This window comes from Oncorhynchus gorbuscha, linkage group LG09 (assembly GCF_021184085.1).
Source record: "Oncorhynchus gorbuscha isolate QuinsamMale2020 ecotype Even-year linkage group LG09, OgorEven_v1.0, whole genome shotgun sequence".
NCBI lineage: Eukaryota > Metazoa > Chordata > Actinopteri > Salmoniformes > Salmonidae > Oncorhynchus > Oncorhynchus gorbuscha.
The window spans coordinates 29,176,725-29,204,422 of record NC_060181.1 but is presented as its reverse complement, the minus strand read 5'-3'; the positions used below and the strand labels follow the sequence as shown (position 1 = coordinate 29,204,422).

Here is a 27,698-nt window from a genome sequence, read left to right as displayed (position 1 = left end):
ATCAGAATGGCAGTAAGTAAATAAACAGTAAACAGATGAAATTACATAGAAAATGAAATGTTAAAAACGGTTATATTTTGAACATCCAAGAAAAACTCAAAATGTGTTCTTTGCCAGGTTAGTTTGCTCGTGTCTAAATACACTATATTGTTATAGCAGCATTTACAACATCTCCAGATCATTTGCAGGTTCATAATGAAATGGTACGGATACATGACGCACACCATCCCAGAACATTTAGCATTTCACACACATTTGACAGAAACTGCAATGCCAAGTACTGCATGGGGAGTGATGTTCCCCGTGCAGCGCTTTTTCTTTCTGCGCCATCAAGAATAAATGTCACCCTTAATGTTTCCAGCGGGACTAGATGTAAAGTGGAATATTGCTACAGAGGATTTGTGCTTGAGTCAAATGTTTTCCACACTACACTCAGCGGCCAGCCACTGTTCTAGCCCAACTCATAATTGAACGCTACCAGACATGTCATAAATCAAAATAAAACACTGTAGATAACCTGCATTTCCCTGATCTACACTGAAATGCAGCATTTGATTGCTTTCTACCCTCAGCAACTAGTATGGGGTTACGGTTGGTTAAGGTTATGAGGACAGGGTAGGGAGACCTGATCCTGAACTAGGTATTAACAACAGAAAGAGATAAGTACACAGTACAGTGCATATAAGATGTCTCAGGTGGATAAGTAACAGGAACAGTTTCTTCACTATCAAAAGGTTGACTTGAATCTTCATCAGAGAGGTACAGGTGGAGGTGGAGGTTGAGGCTGCTGAGGTGGAGGGGGCTGGGATGGTGGGTCCTGGGGCTGATGGGGCTGTGGTGGTGGGTCCTGGGGCTGCTTGACCTGGGCACCAGAGGGTTCACCAGTAGGTTGACAACCAGTCTGTTTCTCTGTGTTTGATGCTGTGCTGCCGTCTCTGCAGGGGCACCGACACTGGCATGACTCTCCCTGTCTGATGACGATGACAGGCAGACGCAGGCCTAGATGGTGCAGAGCTGTCCCTAGAACACAAGACAGAGGGCACGTCAAATAAAGGTTTTAAAAAGTCGTACAGCCATATAAATTGTACAGTGCAACAACCTCACAGGTACGGTCTTGTAGCTGGCATTACAATATCTACAGCACTGCAACTGATAATGTTTAGCGATCAAATTCATTGAAATGATCCAAATGTAGAATACTAGTGTAAAAAGCACACTTAAATACATCAGAGGTTAATATCGGTAAATACAACAAAGTAAAAGATGAATCTCAGTAAATGACCTGTGTTCCCCCCCATAGGTATTGCTGTGGTGAAATAGAGCTTCTCCTGTGTCGAGCCACTGTGTTGTTGCTGAAATACAACAGGACAAGAGAAGACAGCATGTTCAGCATATGATTAACAGAATGTCAATGCCTCGTGGCTAAAAAGAGGAATAGTTTCATTAAAACAACTGATGGTCAATGAACAGCTGGACTGGTTGAGATCCAGCAGGCCAATGATTGGACATTCCCTCTCCATATCCTGATGAAAAGGACAGTGATTGGACGACCCTCTCCATATTCTAATTAGCTGGTTTTACTGCACTCCAGGTTTCAATAAATCATCTAGAATAATGACACCAATAAATACCGACAATACTTACAACAAAAAGATAAATTCATAAAAAATGTGCCTATAAAAACATGAAAGAATGTGATATTATTAGACCAACATCTGCTAGCAAACCTAAATGTATTATTGTATTAATACATTTAGGTTTGCTAGCAGATGTTAGTCTAATAATATCACATTCCTTCATGTTTTTATTTATATATCTATATCTATATATATACACACATATATACAAACACAAAAGTATGTGGACACCCCTTCAAGTTAGTTGATTCGGTTATTTCAGCCACACACACATAAGCTCACAGAACGGGACTGGCGAATGCGGAAACGTGTAGCGTGAAAAATCGTCTGTCCTTGGTTGCAACACACTCACTACCGAGTTCCAAATTGCCTCTGTAAGCAACGTCAGCACAAGAACTGTCCATCTGGAGCTTCGCGGAATGGGTTTCCATGGCCGAGCTGCCGCACACAAGCCTAAGATCAACATGTGCAATGCCAAGCGTCGTCTGGCTTGGTGTAAAGCTCGCCACTATTGGACTCTGGAGCAGTGGAAACGCAATCTCTGGAGTGATGAATCACGCTTCACCATCTGGCAGTACGACGGACTGATCTAGGTTTGGCGGATGCCATGAGAACGCTACCTGCCTCAATGCATAGTGCCAACAGTTTGGTGGAGGAAGAATAATGGTCTGGGGCTGGTTTTCATGGTTCGGGCTCGGCCCCTTAGTTCCAGTGAAGGGAAATCTTAATGCTACAGCATACAATGACATTCTAGATGATTCTGTGCTTCCAACTTTGTGGCAACAGTTTGGAGAGGCCCTTTCCTGTTTCAGCATGACAATGCCCCGTGCACAAAGTGAAGTCCATACAGAAATGGTTTGTCAAGATCGGTGTGGAATAACTTGACTGGTCTGCACAGAGCCCTGACCTCAACCCCGTCGAACATCTTTGGGATGAATAGGGAAGCCGACTGCGAGCCAGGCCTAATTGCCTAACATCAGTGCCCGATCTCACTAATGCTCTTGTGGCTGAATGGAAGCAAGTCCCCGCAGCAATGTTCCAACATCTAGTGGGAAGCCTTCCCAGAAGAGTGGAGGCTGTTATAGCAGCAAAGGGGGGACCAGCTCCATACTAATGCCCATGAATTTGGAATGAGATGTTCGACGAGCAGGTGTCCACATACCTTTGGTCATGTAGTGTAGCGTATAACGGGCCTATCTTGTAATAATTATAATAACGTATTAGTAACTTGTTAATGATGACTTACTAATAGCTGTGTCTGTGTGTCCCGCTGCCTCTGGTCATTGACACTGTTAAACAGCCACTGGAGGTTCTGTGTGGACAAGGTCAGGGGCTGGAGGGTACTCTGGGCAGGGACAGTAGGAGGAGCAAAGTGCCCCAGGGAAAGGGGTGTTAGTGGGGCCTGGATGAAGGAGCTGGGGGGTGGAGGGTATGGGCCTGGTTGCGAATAGATGGAAGGCGTCTCAGCTGGCTGTAGTAGTAGACTCTGGGTGGAGCATGGTTGTGAATCGAGGGTGGTGGTTGGCTCTAGTAGGAGGCTCTGGGTGGAGCCTGGTTGTGAATGGAGGGTGGTGGTTGGCTCTAGTAGAAGGCGCTGGGGGGAGCCTTGTTGTGAATGGAGGGTGATGGTTGACTCTAGTCGTAGGCTCTGCTGTGGAAGGAGGCTCTCGTTGGTTGGCTGTGGTAGTAGGCTCTGATTGGAGCTAGGTTGGTAATAGACGGATGCGGCTGGCTGTTGTAATAGGCTCTGGTTGGACAGTTGTTCTGGATTCACATCATGTTTAGTTATTTCACTGATCATGGGAGAGACAGCGACAGGAACTGGACATGATTCACCAGGGGTGAGGACAGCGACGGGCTGGGGTACAGGACAGGGTTCACCAGGGAGAGAGTCAGAGGGGGCAGGACAGGTAGAGATAAAACAGGGCGATGCTTCTGGGAGCACCACGGTTGGAGATGGGTTCTCCAAACTACATGAGGGCACTGCCAACGACGACACACCTGGAGAAAATAGGGGAGAGGAAATAAGGGGTTTGAAGGGCTAAACAGGAGACAAGTCATTTAGACAACAAAGCACTGGTGATGTTCACCACTACATAGTACAGTACTCACCCTGTGTCTGGGGCTTGTCTTGAAACAGCAACTCAAACATCAGATCCAGGGCATCAGACTGCCAAAGGGACAAGACAGCAGCAGAGTAACGTTAGAAAAGCCAGCCTACAGTTGCCTTGACCAACACATATACAGTGCATTCGGAAAGTATTAAGACATTGACTTTGTACACATTTTGTTACATTACAAAATGTATTAAATAATTTTGTTCCCTCATTAATCTACCCACAATACCGCATAATGACAAAGCGAAAACATGTTTATTTTTGCAAAGTCCTTAAAAATAGAAATCTGAAATACCTTATTTACATACAATACCAATCAACAGTTTGGACACACCTACTCATTTAAAGGGTTTTTCTTTATTTTTACTATTTTCTACATAATAATAGTAGAAGACATCAAAGCTATAAAATAACACATATGGAATCAAGTAGTAACCAAAAAAGTGTTAAACAAATCATAATATATTTTATTTTTGAGATTCTTCAAAGAAGCCACCCTTTGACGTAATCATAGCTTTGCACACTCTAAGCATTCTCTCAACCAGTTTCATGAGGAATTATTTTCCAACAGTCTTCAATGAGTTCCCACATAAGCTAAGCACTTGTTGGCTGCTTTTCCTTCACTCTGCGGTCGAACTCATCCCAAACCATTTAAATTGGGTTGAGGTTGGGTGATTGTGGAGGCCAGGTCATCTGATGCAGCACTCCATCACTCTCCTTCTTGGTCAAATAGCCCTGACACAGCCTGGAGGTGTGATGGGTCATTGTCCTGTTGAAAAACAAGTGATAGTCCCACTAAGCGCAAACTAGATGGGATGGCATATCGCTGCAGAATGCCATGCTGGTTAAGTGTGACTTGAATTTGAAATAAATCACAGACAGTATCACCAGCAAAGCACCCGCACACCATCTCCTCCATTCTTCACGGTGGGAACCACACATGCAGAGATCATCCGTTCACCTACTTTGCATCTCATAAAGACATGCAGTTGTAACCAAAAATCTCAGATTTGGATTCAGCAGACCAAAGGACAGATTTCCACCAGTCTAATGTCAATTGCTCGTGTTTCTTGGCCCAAGCAAGTCTATTCTTCTTCTTATTGGTGTCCTTTAGTAGTAGTTTCTTTAAAGCAATTCAACTATGAAATCCTGATTCACACAGTCTCCTCTGAACAGTTGATGTTGAGATGGTGTCTGTTATTTGACCTCTGAAACATGTATTTGAGCTGTAATCTCAGGTAGTTAACTCTATCCTCTGGATCTTCTGTTCCTGTGGCGGTCCTCATGAGAGACAGTTTCATCATAGCTCTTGATGGTTTTTGCGACTGCATTTGAAGAAACGTTAAATGTTGTTGACATTTTCCAGATTGACTGACCTTCATATCTTTGCTTATTTGAGCTGTTCTTGCCATAATATGGACTAGGCCTTTTACCAAATAGAGCTATCTTCTGTATACCGCCTCTACCTTGTCACGACACGACTGATTGTCTCAAACACATTAAGAAGGAAAGAAATTCCACAAATTAACAAGGCCCACATGTTAATTGAAATGCATTCCAGGTGACTACCTCATGAATCTAAATGAGAGAATGCCAAGTGTGTGCAAAGCTGTCATCAAGGAAAATGGTGGCTAGTTTGAAGAATCTGAAATATAAAATAAATGTTGATTTGTTTAACACTTTTTTTGGTTACTACATGAGTGTTATTTCATAGTTTTGATGTCTTCATTATTATTCTACAATGTACAAAAAAGGTACAAATAAAAACACTGGAATAAGTAGGTGTGTCCAAATGTTTGACTTGCACAGTAAGTCATTATGGAGATTTTTTATTTGTCTTTTCATCCATTTTAGAATAAGGCTGGGAAAAGTCAAGGGGTCTGAATAGTACTTGTCTTAGTTACCATATTATATTTAAATTACCATACACAATGAACAACATTGACATGTATAGTTAGCTCAGAGACATGGCTGTGGTCTCTAATAGCGTCTATATAGCCAATAGCATAGTGCTAACTGTATACATGTCTTTATGACATATTGAATGGTGATATATTGATTCAGACTCAGTGTGTGATATTGAAAATGTGGAAAGAAAGAGGTACAAAATGACTTACATTATTTTCTCTGAGCTGAGAATCAGTGGAAATCAGGCTCATATCACTGAGACATGGGGAACGGGGGTTCAAATCCTGTGTATCAAAACATGATTATTGATTGATTATAAGAGGTGATTAGAGATAACCACAAGTTGAGAACAGATTTAAACTGAAGGAAAATAGAGCTAATGTATTGATTGTATTGATATTGGATCAGTAATAGACTTGACACATACAGTGCCTTGTAAAAGCATTCATCCCCCTTGGCGTTTTCCTATTTAGTTGCATTACAACCTGTAACTTAAATTGATTTTTATTTGGATTTCATGTAATGGATATACACAAAATAGTCCAAATTGGTTAAGTGAAATGAAAAAAATTACTTGTTTAAAATAAAAATACATTTGAAAAAGCCTGGAAAAGTGGTGTATTCACCACCTTTGCTATGAAGCCCCTAAATAAGATCTGGTGCAACCAATTACCTTCAGAAGTCACATACTTAGTTAAATAGATTGCACCTGTGTGCAATATAAGTATCACATGATCTGTCACATGATCTCAGTATATATACACTTGTTCTGTAAGGTCCCACCAAGCAAGCAGCACCATGAAGACCAAGGAGCACTATGAAGACCAAGGAGCTCTCCAAACAGGTCAGGGACAAAGTTGTGGAGTACAGATCAGGGTTGTGTTCTAAAACAAAATCTGAAACTTTGAACATAAATCCATTATTAAAAAACAGGGCCGCCCACCAAAACTCACGGACCAGGCAAGGAGGGCATTAATCATAGAGGCAACAAAGAGACCAAAGATAACCCTGAAGGACATGCAAAGCTCCACAGCGGAGATTGGAGTATCTGTCCATATGACCACTTTAAGCCGTACATTCCACAGAGCTGTGCTTAACGGAAGAGTGTCAAGAAAAAAAGCCATTGCTTAAAGAAAAGAATAAGCAAACATGTTTGTGGTTCACCAAAAGGCATGTGGGAAACTCCCAAACATATGGAAGAAGGTACTCTGGTCAGATGAGACTAAAATGTAGCTTTTTGGCCATCAAGGAAAACGCTATGTCTGGCGCAAACCCAACACCTCTCATCACCCCGAGAACGCCATCCCCACAGTGAAGCATGGTGGTTGCAGCATCATGCTGTGGGGTCGTTTTTCCATCGGCAGGGACTGGAAAACTGGTCAGAATTGAATGAATGATACCGGGAAATTCTTGAGGGAAACCTATTTCAGTCTTCCAGAGATTTGAGACTGGGACGGAGGTTCACTTTCCAGCAGGACAATGACCCTAAGCATACTGCTAAAGCAACACTTGAGTGGTTTAAGAGGAAACATTTAAATGCCTTGGAATGTCCTAGTCAAAGCCCAGACCTCAATCCAATTGAGAATGTGTGGTATGACTTAAAGATTGCTGTACACCAGCAGAACCCATCCAACTTGAAGGAGCTGAAGCAGTTTTGCCTTGAAGAATGGGCAAAAATCCCAGTGGCTAGACGTGCCAAGCTTATAGAGACATACAGAAAGAGACTTGCAGCTGAAATTGCTGCAAAAGGTGGCTCTACAAAGTATTGACTTTGAGGGGTGAATAGTTATGCACGCTTCAGTTTTCAGTTTTTGTGTCTTATTTCTTGTTTGTTTCACAAGAAAACATATTTTGCATCTTCAATGTGGTAGGCATGTTGTGTAAATCAAATGATACAAACCCCCCAAAAATCCATTTGAATTCTAGGTTGTAAGGCAACAAAATAGGAAAAATGCCAAGGGGGTGAATACTTTCGCAAGCCACTGTGTGAGACAGAAACAGATGAAATGTATCATTGTTAAAACATCATTAAGTGACATTTTCAGTCACATGGTGGGAGGACTCACCTCTGAGAGAGAGTGGCTGTCAGTGATGTCAGCTGACGCTCCAGGGTCATGACCTTTGATGTTGTCTCTAAGGCTGTTGGAGGAGCTTAGGGAGATACCACCGTCTGTGTCCACCTGAAGGAGGGGTGGCTCGCCTAGGAGAAATAACACACACATTAATTTTATTGGTCTCTCTTATACAGCAGCCGACCTTGTTGCTTCCAAACCCTTAATTTGAGAAATAGTCCCAGCTTGGAGATAGAAATGTAATTTGCATATACAACTCTTAGCCTCATGGTTGAAGGTGAGAGGATATAGAAATAATGTCAGCAATATATAAGTCCATGCATAATGACAAGGAACATTAGTAACATGACTATGGTGAAGTAGACTTGTTAGTGCCTTGAGGCCTGTGTTTTTGGGGAAAGGGGCAAGGAGGTTCAAGCCTCCTGTCTGAGAAACAAGCACGCACAGACAAGCAGTTCTGCATCTTACAAATGGAAACTTCCAGTGGGAAGCCAACCAAACAGCTGACTATGTTTCCTCAGCCTCTGAAATCAATGTGAGTTCACAGATGTCTCCATGCATTCACAGATCACATGCAATGGTTAACTAAAGAGACCCCATCTGATACTCATAGCTCCTCGGAGGGAGGAAAGGTTTGTTGGGTTCTCTGGTATCAGAGGAACAGGCTAGAAAGACAAATGACAGACAGTGTTATAGTCAGAATGGAGTGTGAGAAGAAACAAGTATGTATGTGTGTGTATATTTGATGTGTGTGTGTCTGATGTGTGTATATTTGATGTGTGCGTGTGTGTGTGTATATTTGATGTGTGCGTGTGTGTGTGTGAGAGAGAGTGAGAGAGCCAGGGCCCCAGAGGAAGCAGCAGTATTAATAGCTGTGTTCTTCACCACAACAACAGCAGCAGCAATCAGACTTGGGTTCAAATAGTTTTTGAATTACTACAAATACATGAGCGTTTGCTTGCGTCTGGCTGAAGCGCCCAGATTGATGGGGTTTGGACTTTTGGAACTCTTTGTGTGTGTGTGTGTGTGTCATTATGCACAGTCAGTGTTGTCAATGGGTAGTGTCTCTACTCTACATTCCATACCATAACATGTATCTGCTACATTGAAGCCATCCTCTTATGTGTGTGTGATCTCAGCACTCTGCTGGATGTGGATAAATAGGCTCACCAGGATTCCCTGACAGGGCGTTAGGAGAATAAATGGGCCAATAAGAATCTGGGGAGATGAGCGGTTCTAAGGCCTATCTACTGGGCTGAAATAAACTCTGATGTATTCAACACACACACACAGGAAGCCATACTCCATTAGGAATACTCAATAAAGCGTAGCGGGGAGGAAAGAGAAGTGCTACAATGTATTTTTGTATCTGAATCTCTGGAAAAACGGTTTTCAACTCTTCCTAGTCTTATTTCAAAATAAACATGGTTTGAGCTAAAGGAGCATGCTATGTATCCCCACTCTCTCCCCACAATTCCTGTTATACACACCTGTACCTGTGTGTCCCAGGAAGTGTGTTTGGAGATGGTCACTAGAGGTGAAAGTCTTGTAACAGCCAGGATTATCACACCTGGGGAGAAAACACAAAATTAGGTGATTTGTGCCCATTTATGCATTCTTGCATGCATTCATTTGTTCATTCAACCCACTGAAAACTTGTGAGCTCACCTGAAGGGCTTCTCCTTGGAGTGTGTCCTGATGTGTTTCCTCAGGTCACTCAGGGTGGTGAAGTACTTGGTGCATCCATCTGACTCACAGTTAAACGTGTTCCCTGTGTGCAGTCTCTGGTGGGCTTTTAGCCTGCATATCAACACAATCACAACAGATGGAACTGACACGGCTGATGTTTGCAGTTCAGCACACCAACAGATAGTCACAGAGCTGTGGCTTTACTTGGGGTCAGCATACCAAAGGCCACTAGGATATGTTCATTAACTTTGAGGTCAGGGGGTCAGGAGAGTGCCGAACTTATGAAACATCATCACGTGACACTTCTCTAGATCCATGGCAGGAAAACTACCCCCTTTGATTTGATTTTGATTTTGATTGCTTTCAGTTGACAATTTTGGTGACAGTGGGCCTGGAAATAATCTATTAAGAAAATATGTGGGGAGGCAAGACAGCTAAATTGGAGTACCTGCTCTGCCTATTCAATGGTTTTGGAAAATGCTTCACCCTTACCTATACAGTGTGTTGTAGGCCTTCTCACAGCCCTGTTGATCACATTCAAAGGGTTTCTCCTTGGTGTGAACGCGGATGTGGATCTTCAGACTGTAGGAGGTGAGGAAGGCCTTGTCACAGCCCAACTGGTTGCAGACAAATGTGTACTCTCCTCTGTGTCTCTTCTGGTGGGTCCGCAGGTTCCCTGCTGTGCTGTAGGTACGAGTACAGTCCTTGTATAGACACTGGTAACGCTTCACCTGCAGAACAGACAGTTTATATAACAACTCTTTGCTTATGTCGAAAAGATGGAACACCGCCACATACATAAACATATGCTTAACATGTAGGAAGTGTTCATGGCAATTACCGGTACGTAACACTTGACAAGCATTACATCAAGTCTGGAAATTAATTAGCTGTATTGGTTTATATGAGAAGATTGAAGTGCACATGTATGAATGAGACCTAATTAGCTTCACAGAAAGAGAACCAAGAGGCTGTAGAGCATAGAGAGCAGTGAAATATTCCTCTCATCTCGACATCTGCCGAGAACTTGAGATAATGACTCATTGGTTCTGGATGGGAGAGGCTGATGGGGGGAAAACAGAAGCTTCAGAGCTAGCTCCCAGGAAGGCCCAATTTCACCGCCCCAAACCAATCCCCTCTCCTGTCTCTTCCTCTCACTCACTGACTTCATCATAACAGTTAGCTTGTCATCTTCACAGAATATGGTGCTGCTGCTAACCGAGCATGGTCTATTTTCTCAGTGATGATGTGACTTAATGACATCTTAATCCCTTCCATGTTCTAAACTCTTAGAAAAAAAAGGTGCTATTCAGAACTTAAAATGGTTCTTCGGCTATGCCCATAAGAGAACACTTTGAATAACCCTTTTTTGTTCCTGGCAGAACCCTTTTGGGTTCCATGAAGAAGCCTTTTGCACAGAGGATTCTATCTATATGGAACCAAACATTTTTTTTAACGGGAACCAAAAAGGGTTGTCCTATGAGGACAGTTAAAGAACATTTTTGGAACCCTCTTTTCTTCGAGTGTTTATGTATTATGCCAAAGAGGGTATGTCAGTTATTCACAGATTGAGAATGCACATCATATGACATCACATGTGTGAGCCTGACCAACCCGATGTAATGTTTGCCCTAAGGGTTGATGCCTACACTCTCAACATGGTGTAATTTAAAATAATACTACAAATGGCTCTGCCTAGCTATAGCCTTGCAACATCCTTCAGGACATAATGGCTGGGACATTAAGAACACCTGCTCTTTCCATGACAGACTGAACAGGTGAAAGCTATGCTCCCTTATTGATATAACTTGTTAAATCCACTTCAACTCAAGTGTAAATTAAGTGGAGGAGACAGGTTAAATAATTATTTTTAAGCTTTGAGACATTGATTGTGTATTTGTGGTATTCAGAGGGTGAGTAGGCAAGACAAAAAAATGTAAGTGCCTTTGAACAGAGTACGGTAGTAGGTGCCAGGCACACCGGTTTGTGTCAAGAACTGCAATGCTGTTGGGGTTTTCACACTCAACAGTTTCCTGTGTGTATCAAGAATGGTCCACCAACCAAATAACATCAAGGGGGGGGGGTTCAACTCAATATTAGGAAGGTGTTTCTAATGTTTGGTATAATCAGTGTATGTGAATGAGCAATGGCGCCTCTCCTCCTCAAAACCACAATACCAGGAGTGTGTTTTCCGGACACAGAACAAAATTACAACAAATATTATGGTTAAACTCAAGTACAGTAATTGATCTAAATATATATAATTGTGAAAAATTATACAAATGGCATAATCCTTGTAAATTATATCATAAATAGGACTGGTGGAATTATGTCACAAACAATTAACAAAAAATTAACAAAAAATTAACAAAAATTTTACAACCAACTGATTGCAGCATTACCGCAAAAGTAGAGGAGGCAAGTAGAAAGGGGAGAAAGTAAGGAACTTGTCTGTCGTCCCTGCATTAAAGATCAAAATCGGTTAAAGACAATTGTGATAAATAAAAAAAGTATACCAGTTTCATTTAAGGATTTAAAAAATGACAACTGTGCCATATAGATTGCAAAAGAGTTGGGAAAAGATTTGCGATGTACCGATTCCATGGCACATTGTTTATGAACTGATACACAAAACACCAGATTCAATTTTTTCCAATTAAAATTATAATACAACATTCTTGCAACCAATATAATGTTATATACAGTGCAAGTATTCGGAAAGTATTCAGACCCCTTGACTTTTTCCAAATTTTGTTATGTTACAGCCTTATTCTAAAATTGATCAAATTGATTTTGTGTAAGCACAATACCCTATAATGACAAAGGAAAAACTGTTTTTTAGAACATTTTGAAAATTTATAAAATAAAAACACAGAAATATTACATTTACATACTTATTCAGACTCTGTACTCAGTACTTTGTTGAAGCACCTTAGGCAGCGATTAAAGCCTCGAGTCTTCTTGTGTATGACGCAAGAAGCTTGGCACACCTGTATTTGGGGAGTTTCTCCCATTCTTCTCTGCAGATCCTCTCAAGCTCTGTCAGGTTGGATGGGGAGCGTCGCTGCACATCTATTTTAGGTCTCTCCAGAGATGTTCGATTGTGTTCAACTGGCTGGGCCACTCAAGGACATTGAGAGACTTGTCCCCAAGCCACTCCTGCGTTTTCTTGGCTGTGTGCTTAGGGTCGTTGTCCTGTTGGAAGGTGAACCTGAGTACTCTGGAGCAGGTATTTATCAAGGATCTCTGTACTTTTCTCCGTCATCTTTCCCTTGATCCTGACTAGTATCCCTGCTGCTGAAAAACATCCCCACAGCATGATGCTGCCACCACCATGCTTCACCGTAGGAATGGTGCCAGGTTTCCTCCAAACGCGACACTACGCATTGATTCCAAAGAGTTCAATCTTAGTTTCATCAGACCAGATAATCTTGTTTCTCGTGGTCTGGCAAACTCCAAGCGGGCTGTCATGTTCCTTTTACTGAGGAGTGGCTTCCATCTGGCCACTCTACCATAAAGGCCTGATTGGTGGAGTGCTGCAAAGATGGTTGTCCTTCTGGAAGGTTCTCCCATCTCTGCAGAGGAACTATTGTCAGAGTGACCATCGGGTTCTTGGTCATCCTCTGACCAAGGCCCTTCTCCCCGATTGCTCAGTTTGGCTGTGCAGCCAGTTCTAGGAAGAGTGTTGGTGGTTCCAAACTTCTTCCATTTAAGAATGATGCCACTGTTCTTGGGACCCTTCAATGCTGCAGCAATTTGTTGGTACAGTTCCCCAGATCTGTGCCTTGACACAATCCTGTTTCGGAGCTCTACGGACACTTTCTTCGACCTCATGGCTTGGTTTTTGCTCTGACATGCACTGTCAACTGTGGGACCTTATATCTCCAATGAATTTAATTGACCATAGGTGGACTCCAATCATGTTGTAGAAACATCTCAAGGATGATCATTGGAAACAGGATGCAACTGAGCTCAATTTCGAGTCTCGTAGCAAAGGGGCAGAATACTTACGTAAATAAGGTATTTTAACAAATAAAAAATGTGTTAAACTTTCTAAAAACCTGTTATTTCTTTGTCATTATGGGGTATTGTGTATAGATTGATGAGGAAAAATGTATCAAATACATTTTAGAATAAGGCTGTAAAGTAACAAACGTGGAAAAAGTCAAGGGGTCTGAATACTTTCCCAATGCACTGTATATGGGGGATACAACCATGCCAGCTCTGCAGATTTTGCTGCAAAAAGACAAAATCATTATATCACTTGTTTTGGTACTGCCCATATGTAGCTTGTTTTTGGTCGCAGGCATAGCCGCGGGAAGTATGTAGTTTGGAAGTGCTGCAAATATTTTCAAGGGGGGTGCTGAAAACACATTTTTTCCAGCGCTACAGGATGCTATATCGGTCTATTAATACAGCACCATTAAAGTGGAACTAACAGCATATTAGCAACTTGAAACCATATTAAAATCTGTACATATACTCCACAGGAAGAATATGACACCTTTTAAACATTAATCAAGCACTTAGATATGGTCATTTACACATTTTCATAAATTCTTAGAATGTTTGGGAATTACTTATGCTAACGCATTTGTGAAAATTCTACAGCAATATAGAGCGGGAAAGTGGACGTGCATTTGGACAATTAATAGACACTATATCACGACTCCTACCGAAGGTGGCTCCTCTTCCTGTTCGGGCGGCGCTCGGCAGTCGTCGTCACCGGTCTACTAGCTGCCACCGATCCCTTTTCTGTTTGTTTTGTCTTATTGGTTTCTTATTATTGGTGCCTTGTTAAAAGTTAATTGTGGAATTTCTTTCCTTCTTAATGTGTTTGAGGCAATCAGTCGTGTTGTGACATGGTAGGGTTGGTATACAGAAGATAGCCCTATTTGGTAAAAGACCAAGTCCATATTATGGCAAGAACAGCTCAAATAAACAAAGAGAAATGAGTCCATCATTATTTTAAGACATGAAGGTCAGTCAATACGGAACATTTCAAGAACTTTGAACGTTTCCTTCAAGCTCTATGATGAAACTGGCTCTCATGAGGATCGCCACAGGAAAAGAAGACCCAGAGTTACCTCTGCTGAAGAAGATTAGTTCATTCGAGTTACCAGCCTCAAAAATTGCAGCCCAAATAAAGGCTTCACAGAGTTCAAGTAACAGACACATCTCAACATCAACTGTTCAGAAGAGACCGTGTGAATTTTATTTAACCGGTTAGGCCAGTTGAGAACAAGTTCTTATTTATAACTGCGACCTGGCCAAGATAAAGCAGAGCAGTGTGACAAAAACAACAGAGTTACAAACAAACGTACAGTTAATATCACAATAGAAAAAATACATGTACAGTGTGTGCAAATGTAGAAGAGTAGAGAGGTAAGGCAATAAATAGACCATAGAGGCAAAATAATTACAATTTAGCATTAACACTGGAGTGATAGATGTGAATCAGTCCTTCATGGTCGAAATGTTGCAAAGAAACAACAACTAAAGGACACCAATAATAAGAAGAGGCTTGTTGGGCCAAGAAACATGAGCAATGGACAATAAACTGGTGGAAATCTGTCCTTTGGTCTGATGAGTTCAAATTTCAGATTTTTGGTTCCAACCGCCAGGTTTTTGTGAGAAGCAGAGTAGGTGAACGGATGATCTCCGCATTTGTGGCTCCCACCATGAAGCATGGAGGAGGAGGTGTGATGGTGTGTTGGTGCTTTGCTGGTGACAATGTCTGTAATTTATTTAGAATTCAAGGCACACTTAACCAGCATGGTCACCCCAGCATTCTGCAGCGATACACCATCCCATTTGGTTCACGCCTAGTGGTACTATCATTTGTTTTTCAACAGGACAATGACCCATCACACCTCCAGGCTTTGTAAGGGCTATTTGACCAAGGAGAGAGATGGAGTGCTGATGACTTGGCCTCCACAATCACTCGACCTAAACCCAATAAAGATGGTTTGGGATGAGTTGGACCGCAGAGTGAAGGAAAAGAAGCCAACATATGTGGGAACTCCTTCAAGACTGTTGAAAAAACATTCCAGGTGAAGCTGGTTGAGAGAATGCCAAGAGCGTGCAAAGTTGTCATCAAGGCAAATGGTGGCTACTTTGATAAATCTAAAATATATTTAGATTTGTTTAACCCTTTTTTGGTTAAACCTTCTTAGGGCTGCAATCCCGTTAACGAGATTGATATGACAACAGCCAGTGAAAGTGCAAAGCACCAAAATCAAACAGAAATCTCATAATTAAAATTCCTCAAACATACATGTATCTTATACCATTTAAAAAATGTAATCTTGTTGTAAATCCCACCAAAGTGTCCGATTTCAAATAGGCTTTACAGCAAAAGCACCACAAACGATTATGTTAGGTCAGAGCCAAGCCGCGGAAAAACACAGCCATTTTTCCAGCCTAAGAGAGGAGTCACAAAAAGCACAAATAGAGATAAAATGAATCACTAACCTTTTATGATCTTCATCAGATGACACTCATAGGACTTCATGTTACACAATACATGTATGTTTTGTTAGATAAAGTGCACATTTATATCAAAAAATCTCAGTATACATTGGCTCGTTATGTTCACCCACATCAGCCACATCATTTTACAGAAATACACATTATAAATATCTATGAAAATACAATTGTTAGACATGGAAATATAGATACACTTCCCCTTAATGCAACCGCTGTGTCAGATTTCAAAAAAGCGTTACGGAAAAGGCAAACCATGCAATAATCTGAGTACAGCTTTCAGACAACAAAGCAGCCAAAAAGATATCCGCCATATTGGGTGGTCAACATTAGTCATAAATAGCATTATAAATATTAACTTACCTTTGATGATCATCATCAGAATGCACTCCCAGGAATCCCAGTTCCACATTAAATGCTTGATTTGTTCGATAATGTCCGTCATTTTTGTCCAAAGAGCTACTTTTGTTAGCATGTTTGGTAAACAAATCCAAAGTCATGAAGCGCGTTTCCTAGTTGCAGACGAAATGTCAAAAAGTTACGTTACTGTCCATAGAAACATGTCAAACGATGTATGGAATCAATCTTTAGGATGTTTTTAACATAAAACTTCAATAATATTCCAACCGGAGAATTCCTTTGTCTTCAGAAAAGCAAAGGAACGCAGCTAACTCTCATGTGAAATGCGCGTGACCAGCTCGTGACTACTGGCAGACCTCTGACTCATTCCTCTCTCATTCGGTCCCACTTCACAGTAGAATCTTCAAACAAGTTTCTAAAGACGGTTGACATCTAGTGGATGCCTTAGGAAGTGCAACATAACTAATATCCCACTGTGTATTCAATAGGGGCTGGGTTCTACAATATCTACAATATTAAAGCTGATCTACCCCATACATTTATTTTATTTTAACTGTCTTATGTGACCAACTATGGTTGAAACGGATTGCCTTGGCATTAGCTCAAGGAACTAACACAAGTCTTCAGGTCTTTGGATATAAAGGCTTACCTCGCTGTGGTGGGTATCTGGGCACTCAGAGTGTAGTGTGATGGTGGCCCCCTGGATGTGCCGGGGCATGGGTGTGGAACCAGGGTTGATGGTGAACTGGATCTGGTCCTGGGAGATGGTGTGGTGGATGTACCCCTGTGACATGGCCTCCCAGTGGTCTTCCAGACCTCCACGGTCCTCTGTCTCAAATCCCTCGTCTAGATACATCATCAGGTCCTCTTCCTCCTCTTTATTGTCAGTTGTAGAACCCACAGGGTCTTGCTCAATCATCACTGTGGTTCTGTCGTACACTGTGTCCAGACTGTGCACACCAGAGTCCAGTGGAGAGGGCAGCAGTAAACTGTCCCATTGGTCCCAGTTGACAGTAACCATCTTCGTGGACACATTGTCCTCTTCAACCTCCCGACTTGTCTTGTCCACCTCTTCCTCAAAGAGCATGGTTTCATTGGATTGGACATTCATCCTCATGCATGGTAACAAAGGTGCACACACACACTAACTGGTTTGCCACTGAAAGGAGAGAGGAAGAGGGGATAAAATGTATCAATCAGTTGAGGCTCTCACTTAATTTCATAAAAATACAAATTGTAAAACATTCAAAAAGTTATCCTTTTCAGATAAAACTATACTAAATATATTCACATCACCAAATAACAGTTTTAAACACACTGTTTTGAAAAAAAGCTCTACAGTAGCCTCAACAGCACTCTGTAGGGTAGCACCATGGTGTAGCTGGAGGACAGCAAGCTTCCGTCCTCCTCTGGGTACACTGACTTCAATACAAAACCTAGGAGGCTCATGGTTCTCACCCCCTTCCATACACTTAGACAGTAATTATGACAACTTCCAGAGGACGTTCTCCAACATATCAGAGCTCTTGCAGCATGAACTGCCATGTTATCCACTCAAAGGATCAGATAATTATTCTAGTACTGAAAGCATAAACTACAGCTAGCTAGCACTGCAGTGCATAACATGTGGTGAGTAGTCGACTCAAAAAGAGAGAAAGACAATAATTGAACAGTTTTGAACAAATGAATTTATTCCAAAATGAAGGAGAAGCAAGAAAGATTTCATAATATTTTTTCACTTTCAGTTATACTGCTAGCAAATGCAGCTAGCTAGTGTAACCTACTCAAACAACCTGCTCAAACAGAGTGATGCTATGTTTGCTATGCTGGCTGTGACTAGCCAACACAACATTGGAACTCTTCCAAGTCAAGGTATTGTGGCAGATGGCAGGGAGAGGTAAGGGGAGTGGTGATTGAAGGAAGATATCTTGCAGCCCGCTGACTCCACTCCCGAGCCTTGTATGGACTTCTTGTCCCAAGGAGGCAAGCCAGTGGATCATTAAGCCATTGAGAGCTTGGGGATAAAAGAAGAAGCGGGCTGCACAAAGAGGGAGAGGGCTGAGAGGGAAACGCGTGTTATGGAGAGTGTGAGAAGCGGGAGAATTCTCCTGTACGATTACCCGTTGTCAACTTGTTACTGGATCCCCCCCTTTTCCCACCGTGTGCAAATATCCCTAATAAATTCCCCATTTGCATTCTTGTTGTGCTCCCTGTACGTGTTTGGTTATTGAACTTGGTGACGTGGAAACCCTACACTCTTGAGCCTGCTACAGTATGCTTTTGGTTTTCTTAATTTATTGCCACCGGGGCCTGCCGGTGTAAGTGTTGTGTTGGCTCCCGAGTGATGCAGTGGTCTAAGGCACTGCTTCTCAGTGCTAGAGGCGTCCCTACAGACACCCTGGTTCGATTCCAGGCTGTATCACAACCGGCGATGAATGGGTGGCGCACAATTGACTCAGTGTTGTCTGGGCTTGGCTGGGGTAGGCCGTCATTGTAAATAAGAACATGTTCTTAACCAACTTGCCTAGTTAAATAAAGGTTAAAATAAAGATTATTTTAGAAAGTGTTAAACTGCTTAATGACTACTGCATGATTATAGAAGGTTTAATAACGCGTTAGTTCTATTAGCTATGTTGACTATGACATTACCTTAGCTAATATGGTGACTATGTAGGCTGTTGTGTTGTGTATTGAAATCCAAAAGCGAAGGGGAAAGGTGAGAGGAGGGGAGTGCATAGATGCGAGAAGGAACACAATGTGGCTGCTATGAAAGTGAACCGTGAATACGCGTGATTCATTCAGTCGATTTTGTTGAAAAACCTTTCTTAAACGGAAGCAAATGGAACGGGGATAAACATACCTGAATTTGTCCAATAAAAAAAACTATTGTTTGCAACTGTTGGACTAATGTTTACACCCTAGATTGCTAGATGCAGGCAAGAGTGTGCAAGGCGTTATTGAATGTGTCACTGTCAGTCTCCTCAGAATTCTCTCCACCTGTGTGCACCTACCTTGTAAACTTTCATTCATAGGCTAGGTTTTAGCTATGATGGGTATAGGGAAAATTAGAGAATCGTGTAGTAGCCTAAACCTATCGATGTTACACTGAACTGTCACGCCTTGGTCATTATATTTTGTGTTTTTGGTATATGTTTGGGTAAGCCAGGGTGTGACATGGGTTTATATGTTGTGTTTCGTATTGGGGTTTGTAGTAATTGGGATTGTGTATGATTAGGGGTGTGTCTAGTTTAGCTTGGCTGCCTGGGGCGATTCTCAATCAGAGTCAGGTGCTTGTCGTTGTCTCTGATTGAAAACCGTATTTAGACAGCCTGACTTTCGCGTTGTAATTTGTGGGTGATTGTTCCTGTCTTAGTGTTATGGTCACCAGATAGGCTGTAATAGGTTTCACGTTTCGTTTGTTGTTTTCATATACAGTTATTTCATGTACCGCGATTATTTTCATTAAAGTCATGAGTAACCTACACGCTGCATTTCGGTCTGACTCTCTTCATACAACAGACGAACGTCGTTACAGAAACACCCACCACCACTCACAGACCGAGCAGTGTGTGAACTGGCAGGATCAAAGGAGGACGTTATGGACAGCAGGAGCATGGAGTATACTACGTGGGAAGAAATCGACAGGTGGGCGGCCGACCCAGAGAGTGCAGGCGCCCGCCTGGGATTCCCTACAGCAATGCGAAGAGGGCTATAGACGTATGGAGTCGAAAAGGAAAGCACGGCTATACAGAGCGAAAACCAAAAGTAACGGAGGAAAGCGCAGAGAGAGAGTGGCTGAGTCAGGAGTCAGACCTGAGCCTACTCTCCCTGTTAATCGTGAAGAGCAGTTGCAGTGGGAGAGACTGCACCATTTGGAGATTTGGACATGGGAGGAGGAATTAGACGGTAAAGGACCCTGGGCCCAGCCGGAAGAATATCGCCGTCCCAAGGAGGAAATAGAAGCAGCTAAAGCGGAGAGGCGCAGGTATAAGGAGGCAGCACGGCGACGCGGTTGGAAACCGGAAAGTCACCCCAAAAAATGTATTGGGGGGGCTTAGGGAGAGTATGGCTGAGTCAGGAGATAGACCTGAGCCAACTCTCCTTGTTCATCGTGAGGAGCCAAGGAGGAGACCAGAACCAGAGCCAGTGTTAGAGGTGAGCGAAGCAGAGACTGTGAAGGAGTTAATGGGGAAAGTGGAGTGGAGAGTAATGAGGGAGTTGCTAGCTTGGTGCTATAGATATAATATTCGTCCGACGGATCGTGTCGGGGATTTGATAGCACCTGAGTTAGCGCTCTATACTCAACCTGAGGTGCGTGTTAGTCAGCTGGTGAAGTTGGTGCCAGCCTCACGCACCAGGCCTCCTGTGCACATCCCTAGCCTTGCACGTCCTGTGCCTACACTGCTCTCAAGATCTCCAGTACGCCTTCACGGTCTAGCCCATCCTGTGTCACCTCCACACACCAGTCCTCCGGTAGCAGCTCCCCGCACCAGGCTTCCTGTGCGTGTCCTCGATCCAGTACCACCAGTTCCAGCACCACGCACCAGGCCTCCAGTGCGCCTCGCCTGTTCAGCGCAGCCAGAGCCTTTCTCCTTTCCTGCGCTGTTGGAGTCTCCCGCCTGTTTAGCACAGCCAGAGCCTTTCTCCTCTCCTGCGCTGCCGGAGTCTCCAGTCTGCCCAGCGCCGCCATTGCTCCCAGTCGGCCCAGCGCGGCCAGTGCTCCCAGTCGGCCCAGCGAGGCCAGTGCTCCCAGTCTGCCCAGCTCCGCCAGTGCTCCCAGTCTGCCCAGCTCCGCCAGTGCTCCCAGTCTGCCCAGCTCCGCCCGTGCTCCCAGTCTGCCCAGCGCCGCCAGTGCTCCCAGTCTGCCCAGCTCCGCCAGTGCTCCCAGTCTGCCCAGCTCCGCCAGTGCTCCCAGTCTGCCCAGCTCCGCCAGTGCTCCCAGTCTGCCCAGCTCGGCCAGTGCTCCCAGTCTGCCCAGCTCGGCCAGTGCTCCCAGTCTGCCCAGCTCCGCCAGTGCTCCCAGTCGGCCCAGCGCCGCCAGTCTGCCCAGCGCCGCCAGTCTGCCCAGCGCCGCCAGTCGGCCCAGCGTCGCCAGTCTGCCAGGATCCGCCAGAAGTGCCAGACAACCTGAATCATCCAGTTCCACCAGCCAGCCAGGATTTACCGGAGCCTACTACCTGCCTGAGCTTCCTCTCAGTACTGAGCTTCCTCTCAGTACTGAGCTTCCTCTCAGTACCGAGCTTCCCCTCAGTACCGGGCTTCCCCTCAGTACCGGGCTTCCCCTCAGTACCAGGCTTCCCCTCAATCCCGGGCTGCTTCGGTCCCAAGCTGCCCCTCTGTCCCGAGCTGCCCCTCTGTCCTGAGACGCCCCTCTGTCCTGAGCTGCCCCTCAGTCCCGAGCTGCCCCTCAGTCCCGGGCTGCCCCTCTGTCCTGAGATGCCCCTCTGTCTCGAGCTGCCCCGCTGTCCCGGGCTGCCCCTCTGTCCCGAGCTGCCCCGCTGTCCCGGGCTGCCCCTCTGTCCCGAGCTGCCCCTCTGTCCCGAGCTGCCCCTCTGTCCCGAGCTGCCCCTCTGTCCCGAGCTGCCCCTCAGTTATGTGGGGATCTGGGTGAGGACTATTAGGCTATGGTCGGCGGAGAAGGTGGATTATCCCAGGACGCGAAGGGGAGGAACTAGGACATTTATGGAGTGGGGTCCACTTCCCGAGCCAGAACCGCCACCATGGACAGACGCCCACCCGGACCCTCCCTATGCTCTTGAGGTGCGTCCCGGAGTCCGCACCTTAGGGGGGGGGGGGTTCTGTCACGCCTTGGTCATTATATTTTGTTTTTGGTATATGTTTGGGTAAGCCAGGGTGTGACATGGGTTTATATTGAGAACCGTATTTAGACAGCCTGATTTTCGCGTTGTATTTTGTGGGTGTTTGTTCCTGTCTTAGTGTTGTAGTCACCAGATAGGCTGTAATTGTCATGTTTGTCATTTATTATCTTGTCTTGTCCCTGTGCTTCCCATTCTATTCGTTTCCCTCTGCTGGTCTTATTTGGTTCTTTCCCTCCTTCTAGCCCTCTCTCTCCCCCTCCCTCTCTCACTCTCTCGCTCTCTCTTCTCTCTATCGTTCCGTTCCTGCTCCCAGCTGTTCCTATTCCCCTAATCATCATTTAGTCTTCCCACACCTGTTCCCGATCCTTTCCCCTGATTAGAGTCCCTATTTATTCCTTTGTGTTCCGTTCCTGTGCCGTCGGTTCCTTGTTTTGTATTCCATGCTGTGATTGCGTTTCGCCCTGTCCTGTCGTGTTTTTTGCCGTGATTGTGTATCACCCTGTCCTGTCGTGTTTTGTGCCTTCTTCAGACGCTGCGTGTGAGCAGGTGTCTCAGTCGACTACGGCCTGCGCCTACCCGAAGCGACCTGCAGTCTGTGGCCGCTTCTCCAGTTGTTTTCCCCTCTACAAATCTAGAGGATTTCAGTTATTCCGTTTTGAACATTAATAAACTCTGTTTCTGTTAAGTCGCGTTTGGGTCCTCTTTCACCTGCATGACAGAAGGAACCGATCAAGGAATGGACCCAGCGACTTCAGACGCTGTTTACACTGCCGTCAAGATCCAAGGAGCCATGCTCGGCAGACACGAGCAGGAATTGTCTGCTGCTCGCCATGCCGTGGAGAACCTGGCCGCTCAGGTTTCCGACCTCTCTGGACAGTTCCAGAGTCTACGTCTCGTGCCACCTGTTACTTCCTGGCCTGCCGAGCCTCCAGAACCTAGGGTTAATAACCCACCTTGCTACTCCGGGCAGCCCACTGAGTGCCGCTCCTTTCTCACGCAGTGTGAGATTGTGTTCTCTCTCCAACCCAACACATACTCTAGAGAGAGAGCTCGAGTTGCTTACGTCATTTCACTCCTTACTGGCCGGGCTCGAGAATGGGGCACAGCTATCTGGGAGGCAAGGGCTGATTGCTCTAACAAATTCCAGAACTTTAAAGAGGAGATGATTCGGGTTTTTGACCGTTCAGTTTTTGGTGGGGAGGCTTCTAGGGCCCTGGCTTCCTTATGCCAAGGTGAACGGTCCATAACGGATTATTCCATTGAGTTTCGCACTCTTGCTGCCTCTAGTGAGTGGAACGAGCCGGCGCTGCTCGCTCGTTTTCTGGAGGGACTCCACGCAGTGGTTAAGGATGAGATTCTCTCCCGGGAGGTTCCTTCAGATGTGGACTCTTTGATTGCTCTCGCCATCCGCATAGAACGACGGGTAGATCTTCGTCACCGGGCTCGTGGAAGAGAGCTCGCATCAACGGTGTTTCCCTGCTCCGCATCGCAACCATCTCCCTCCTCTGGCTTTGAGACTGAGCCCATGCAGCTGGGAGGGATTCGCATCTCGACTAAGGAGAGGGAACGGAGGATCACCAACCGCCTGTGCCTCTATTGCGGAGTTGCTGGACATTTTGTTAATTCATGTCCAGTAAGAGGCCAGAGCCCATCAGTAAGCGGAGGGCTACTGGTGAGCGCTACTACTCAGGTCCCTTCATCTAGATCTTGTACTACTATGTCGGTCCATCTACGCTGGACCGGTTCGGGTGCTACATGCAGTGCCTTGATTGACTCTGGGGCTGAGGGTTGTTTCATGGACGAAGCATGGGTTCGGAAACATAACATTCCTTTCAGACCGTTAGACAAGCCTACGCCCATGTTTGCCTTAGATGGTAGTCATCTTCCCAGTATCAAATTTGAGACACTACCTTTAACTCTCACAGTATCTGGTAACCACAGTGAGACTATTTCTTTTTTGATTTTCCGTTCACCGTTTACACCTGTTGTTTTGGGTCATCCCTGGCTAGTATGTCATAATCCTTCTATTAATTGGTCTAGTAATTCTATCCTATCCTGGAACGTTTCTTGTCATGTGAAGTGTTTAATGTCTGCCATCCCTCCCGTTTCTTCTCTCCCTACTTCTCAGGAGGAACCTGGCGATTTGACAGGAGTGCCGGAGGAATATCATGATCTGCGCACGGTCTTCAGTCGGTCCCGAGCCAACTCCCTTCCTCCTCACCGGTCGTATGATTGTAGTATTGATCTCCTTCCAGGGACCACGCCTCCTCGAGGTAGACTATACTCTCTGTCGGCTCCCGAACGTAAGGCTCTCGAGGATTATTTGTCTGTGTCTCTTGACGCCGGTACCATAGTGCCTTCTTCTTCTCCGGCCGGGGCGGGGTTCTTTTTGTTAAGAAGAAGGACGGTACTCTGCGCCCCTGCGTGGATTATCGAGGCTGAATGACATAACGGTTAAGAATCGTTATCCGCTTCCCCTTATGTCATCAGCCTTCGAGATTCTGCAGGGAGCCAGGTGCTTTACTAAGTTGGACCTTCGTAACGCTTACCATCTCGTGCGCATCAGAGAGGGGGACGAGTGGAAAACGGCGTTTAACACTCCGTTAGGGCATTTTGAGTACCGGGTTCTGCCGTTCGGTCTCGCCAATGCGCCAGCTGTTTTTCAGGCATTAGTTAATGATGTTCTGAGAGACATGCTGAACATTTTTGTTTTTGTCTATCTTGACGATATCCTGATTTTTTCTCCGTCACTCGAGATTCATGTTCAGCACGTTCGACGTGTTCTACAGCGCCTTTTAGAGAATTGTCTCTACGTAAAGGCTGAGAAGTGCTCTTTTCATGTCTCCTCCGTTACTTTTCTCGGTTCCGTTATTTCCGCTGAAGGCATTCAGATGGATTCCGCTAAGGTCCAAGCTGTCAGTGATTGGCCCGTTCCAAGGTCACGTGTCGAGTTGCAGCGCTTTTTAGGTTTCGCTAATTTCTATCGGCGTTTCATTCGTAATTTCGGTCAAGTTGCTGCCCCTCTCACAGCTCTTACTTCTGTCAAGACGTGTTTTAAGTGGTCCGGTTCCGCCCAGGGAGCTTTTGATCTTCTAAAAGAACGTTTTACGTCCGCTCCTATCCTCGTTACTCCTGACGTCACTAGACAATTCATTGTCGAGGTTGACGCTTCAGAGGTAGGCGTGGGAGCCATTCTATCCCAGCGCTTCCAGTCTGACGATAAGGTTCATCCGTGCGCTTATTTTTCTCATCGCCTGTCGCCATCTGAGCGCAACTATGATGTGGGTAACCGTGAACTGCTCGCCATCCGCTTAGCCCTAGGCGAATGGCGACAGTGGTTGGAGGGGGCGACCGTTCCTTTTGTCGTTTGGACAGACCATAAGAACCTTGAGTACATCCGTTCTGCCAAACGACTTAATGCCCGTCAAGCTCGTTGGGCGTTGTTTTTCGCTCGTTTCGAGTTTGTGATTTCTTACCGTCCGGGTAGCAAGAACACCAAGCCTGATGCCTTATCCCGTCTGTTTAGTTCTTCTGTGGCTTCTACTGATCCCGAGGGGATTCTTCCTTATGGGCGTGTTGTCGGGTTGACAGTCTGGGGAATTGAAAGACAGGTTAAGCAAGCACTCACGCACACTGCGTCGCCGCGCGCTTGTCCTAGTAACCTCCTTTTCGTTCCTGTTTCCACTCGTCTGGCTGTTCTTCAGTGGGCTCACTCTGCCAAGTTAGCTGGTCATCCCGGTGTTCGAGGCACTCTTGCGTCTATTCGCCAGCGCTTTTGGTGGCCGACTCAGGAGCGTGACACGCGCCGTTTCGTGGCTGCGTGTTCAGACTGCGCGCAGAAGAAGTCTGGTAATTTTTTTTCTGCTTCTGCTCCTGGTCTTGCTGGGTCTCAGTCTGTTCCCTGCCATCGCATCTCTCCTGTTCTTGTCCCTGCCCTTGCTGTGTCTCAGTCTGTCCCTAGTTCTCATTTTTTTTTTAGAGTAGTACCCTAGTTTCCCTTTTTATCGTTTTTCGTTACGGTCCTGAGGAGAGGAGTTGGGTTCTTTCTCGGGACGTGCTGGACCGTTTGATCTATGATTTCCTCCGTTGCCGCCAGTGTTCCTCCTCGAGAGCGCCAGGAGGCGCTCGGTGAGTGGGGGGGTACTGTCATGTTTGTCATTTATTATCTTGTCTTGTCCCTGTGCTTCCCATTCTATTCGTTTCCCTCTGCTGGTCTTATTTGGTTCTTTCCCTCCTTCTAGCCCTCTCTCTCCCCCTCCCTCTCTCACTCTCTCGCTCTCTCTTCTCTCTATCGTTCCGTTCCTGCTCCCAGCTGTTCCTATTCCCCTAATCATCATTTAGTCTTCCCACACCTGTTCCCGATCCTTTCCCCTGATTAGAGTCCCTATTTATTCCTTTGTGTTCCGTTCCTGTGCCGTCGGTTCCTTGTTTTGTATTCCATGCTGTGATTGCGTTTCGCCCTGTCCTGTCGTGTTTTTTGCCGTGATTGTGTATCACCCTGTCCTGTCGTGTTTTGTGCCTTCTTCAGACGCTGCGTGTGAGCAGGTGTCTCAGTCGACTACGGCCTGCGCCTACCCGAAGCGACCTGCAGTCTGTGGCCGCTTCTCCAGTTGTTTTCCCCTCTACAAATCTAGAGGATTTCAGTTATTCCGTTTTGAACATTAATAAACTCTGTTTCTGTTAAGTCGCGTTTGGGTCCTCTTTCACCTGCATGACAGTAATAGGTTTCACGTTTCGTTTGTTGTTTTCATATACAGTTATTTCATGTACGCCGATTTATTTCATTAAAGTCATGAGTAACCTACACGCTGCATTTCGGTCTGACTCTCTTCATTCAACAGACGAACGTCGTTACATGAACTGGGTGAACGGAATATGAATGACAGTCATCCAATGTGGTGTAATAGAAATAAGGCCATGCTCATGAAAAGTAAAAATCGTCCTCCCTCATCTTAAACAGCACCGACCGCCACTGGTAACAGTAACCAATCAAGTAACAGTAACCAATCATGAGAAATATATACGCATATTATTTTCTCACATAAAAATGAGAAACATACTATTGGTTAAACGTACTTTTGGTTAAACAGTTTGAAACAACAGTAGCCTAATACAAAGTCAACGACGTTCTTGACATTCCTCGGTGAGCTCTAGCTATCATCAAAACTATTTTACTTGTTGATAACGTTACTAGCACTCACCCAGCAGGCGCAACACATAAATGTTGCCATGTTTCAATAACAATTCCAAACTACTCACCATTTTGAAAGTTCACCACGTAAATGCAGTCAAGAACAACTACAAGGTCATCCAAGTATTTATAAAATGTCTTCTGCTTTGTTTACCCGGACTCAATCAGCAATTCCTCCGTTGTTACACTGTTGCAACATCGTAGTTACCCTAGCAGCCTACTTATCCAGCTTCCTCTTTCCGCCCAGAATTAACTCACTCAACCGTGAAATAAACTACTAGGTAACTGCCAAAAGAAAGGAAACACCAACATGAGCCACCACAGCCAGCCACCACGAGCCAGACCAGCTTCAAGGCCGGCACCCTGGCATAGATTCTACAAGTGCTTGGGAACTCTATTGGACGGATGCGGCACCATTC

The 27,698-nt window shown here is 44.9% G+C and overlaps 1 protein-coding gene across 2 annotated transcripts; it reads right to left on the bottom strand.

The window, feature by feature from the left end:
* Nucleotides 1-55: 55 nt before the first annotated feature.
* Nucleotides 56-27,513, bottom strand: LOC124043366 (metal regulatory transcription factor 1-like). Of its 2 annotated transcripts, none has more exons than XM_046361916.1 (11): nt 27,348-27,513; nt 16,919-17,428; nt 9,916-10,154; nt 9,403-9,534; nt 9,225-9,304; nt 7,729-7,862; nt 5,872-5,946; nt 3,750-3,807; nt 2,884-3,638; nt 1,283-1,352; nt 56-1,020 (listed from the first exon to the last, which is right to left on the bottom strand). In XM_046361916.1, exons 2-11 carry the CDS (start codon nt 17,384-17,386, stop codon nt 752-754), a joined length of 2,280 nt encoding a protein of 759 aa, XP_046217872.1. In that variant the 5' UTR covers nt 17,387-17,428; nt 27,348-27,513; the 3' UTR covers nt 56-751. The 2 variants fall into 2 exon arrangements, with proteins under 2 accessions (XP_046217872.1, XP_046217873.1); XM_046361917.1 differs by having other exon boundaries at nt 9,231-9,304.
* Between the last annotated feature and the right edge of the window lie 185 nt (nt 27,514-27,698).

Coding starts and splice junctions, on each gene's coding strand:
- LOC124043366 (XM_046361916.1), bottom strand. CDS start 17,386: ATGAGGATGAATGTCCAATCCAATGAAACCATGCTCTTTGAGGAAGAG. Junction 1,353..2,883: donor ACACACAGACACAGCTATTA/GTAAGTCATCAT, acceptor GTTGTATTTCAG/CAACAACACAGTGGCTCGAC. Junction 1,021..1,282: donor ACCTATGGGGGGGAACACAG/GTCATTTACTGA, acceptor CTTGTGTTCTAG/GGACAGCTCTGCACCATCTA.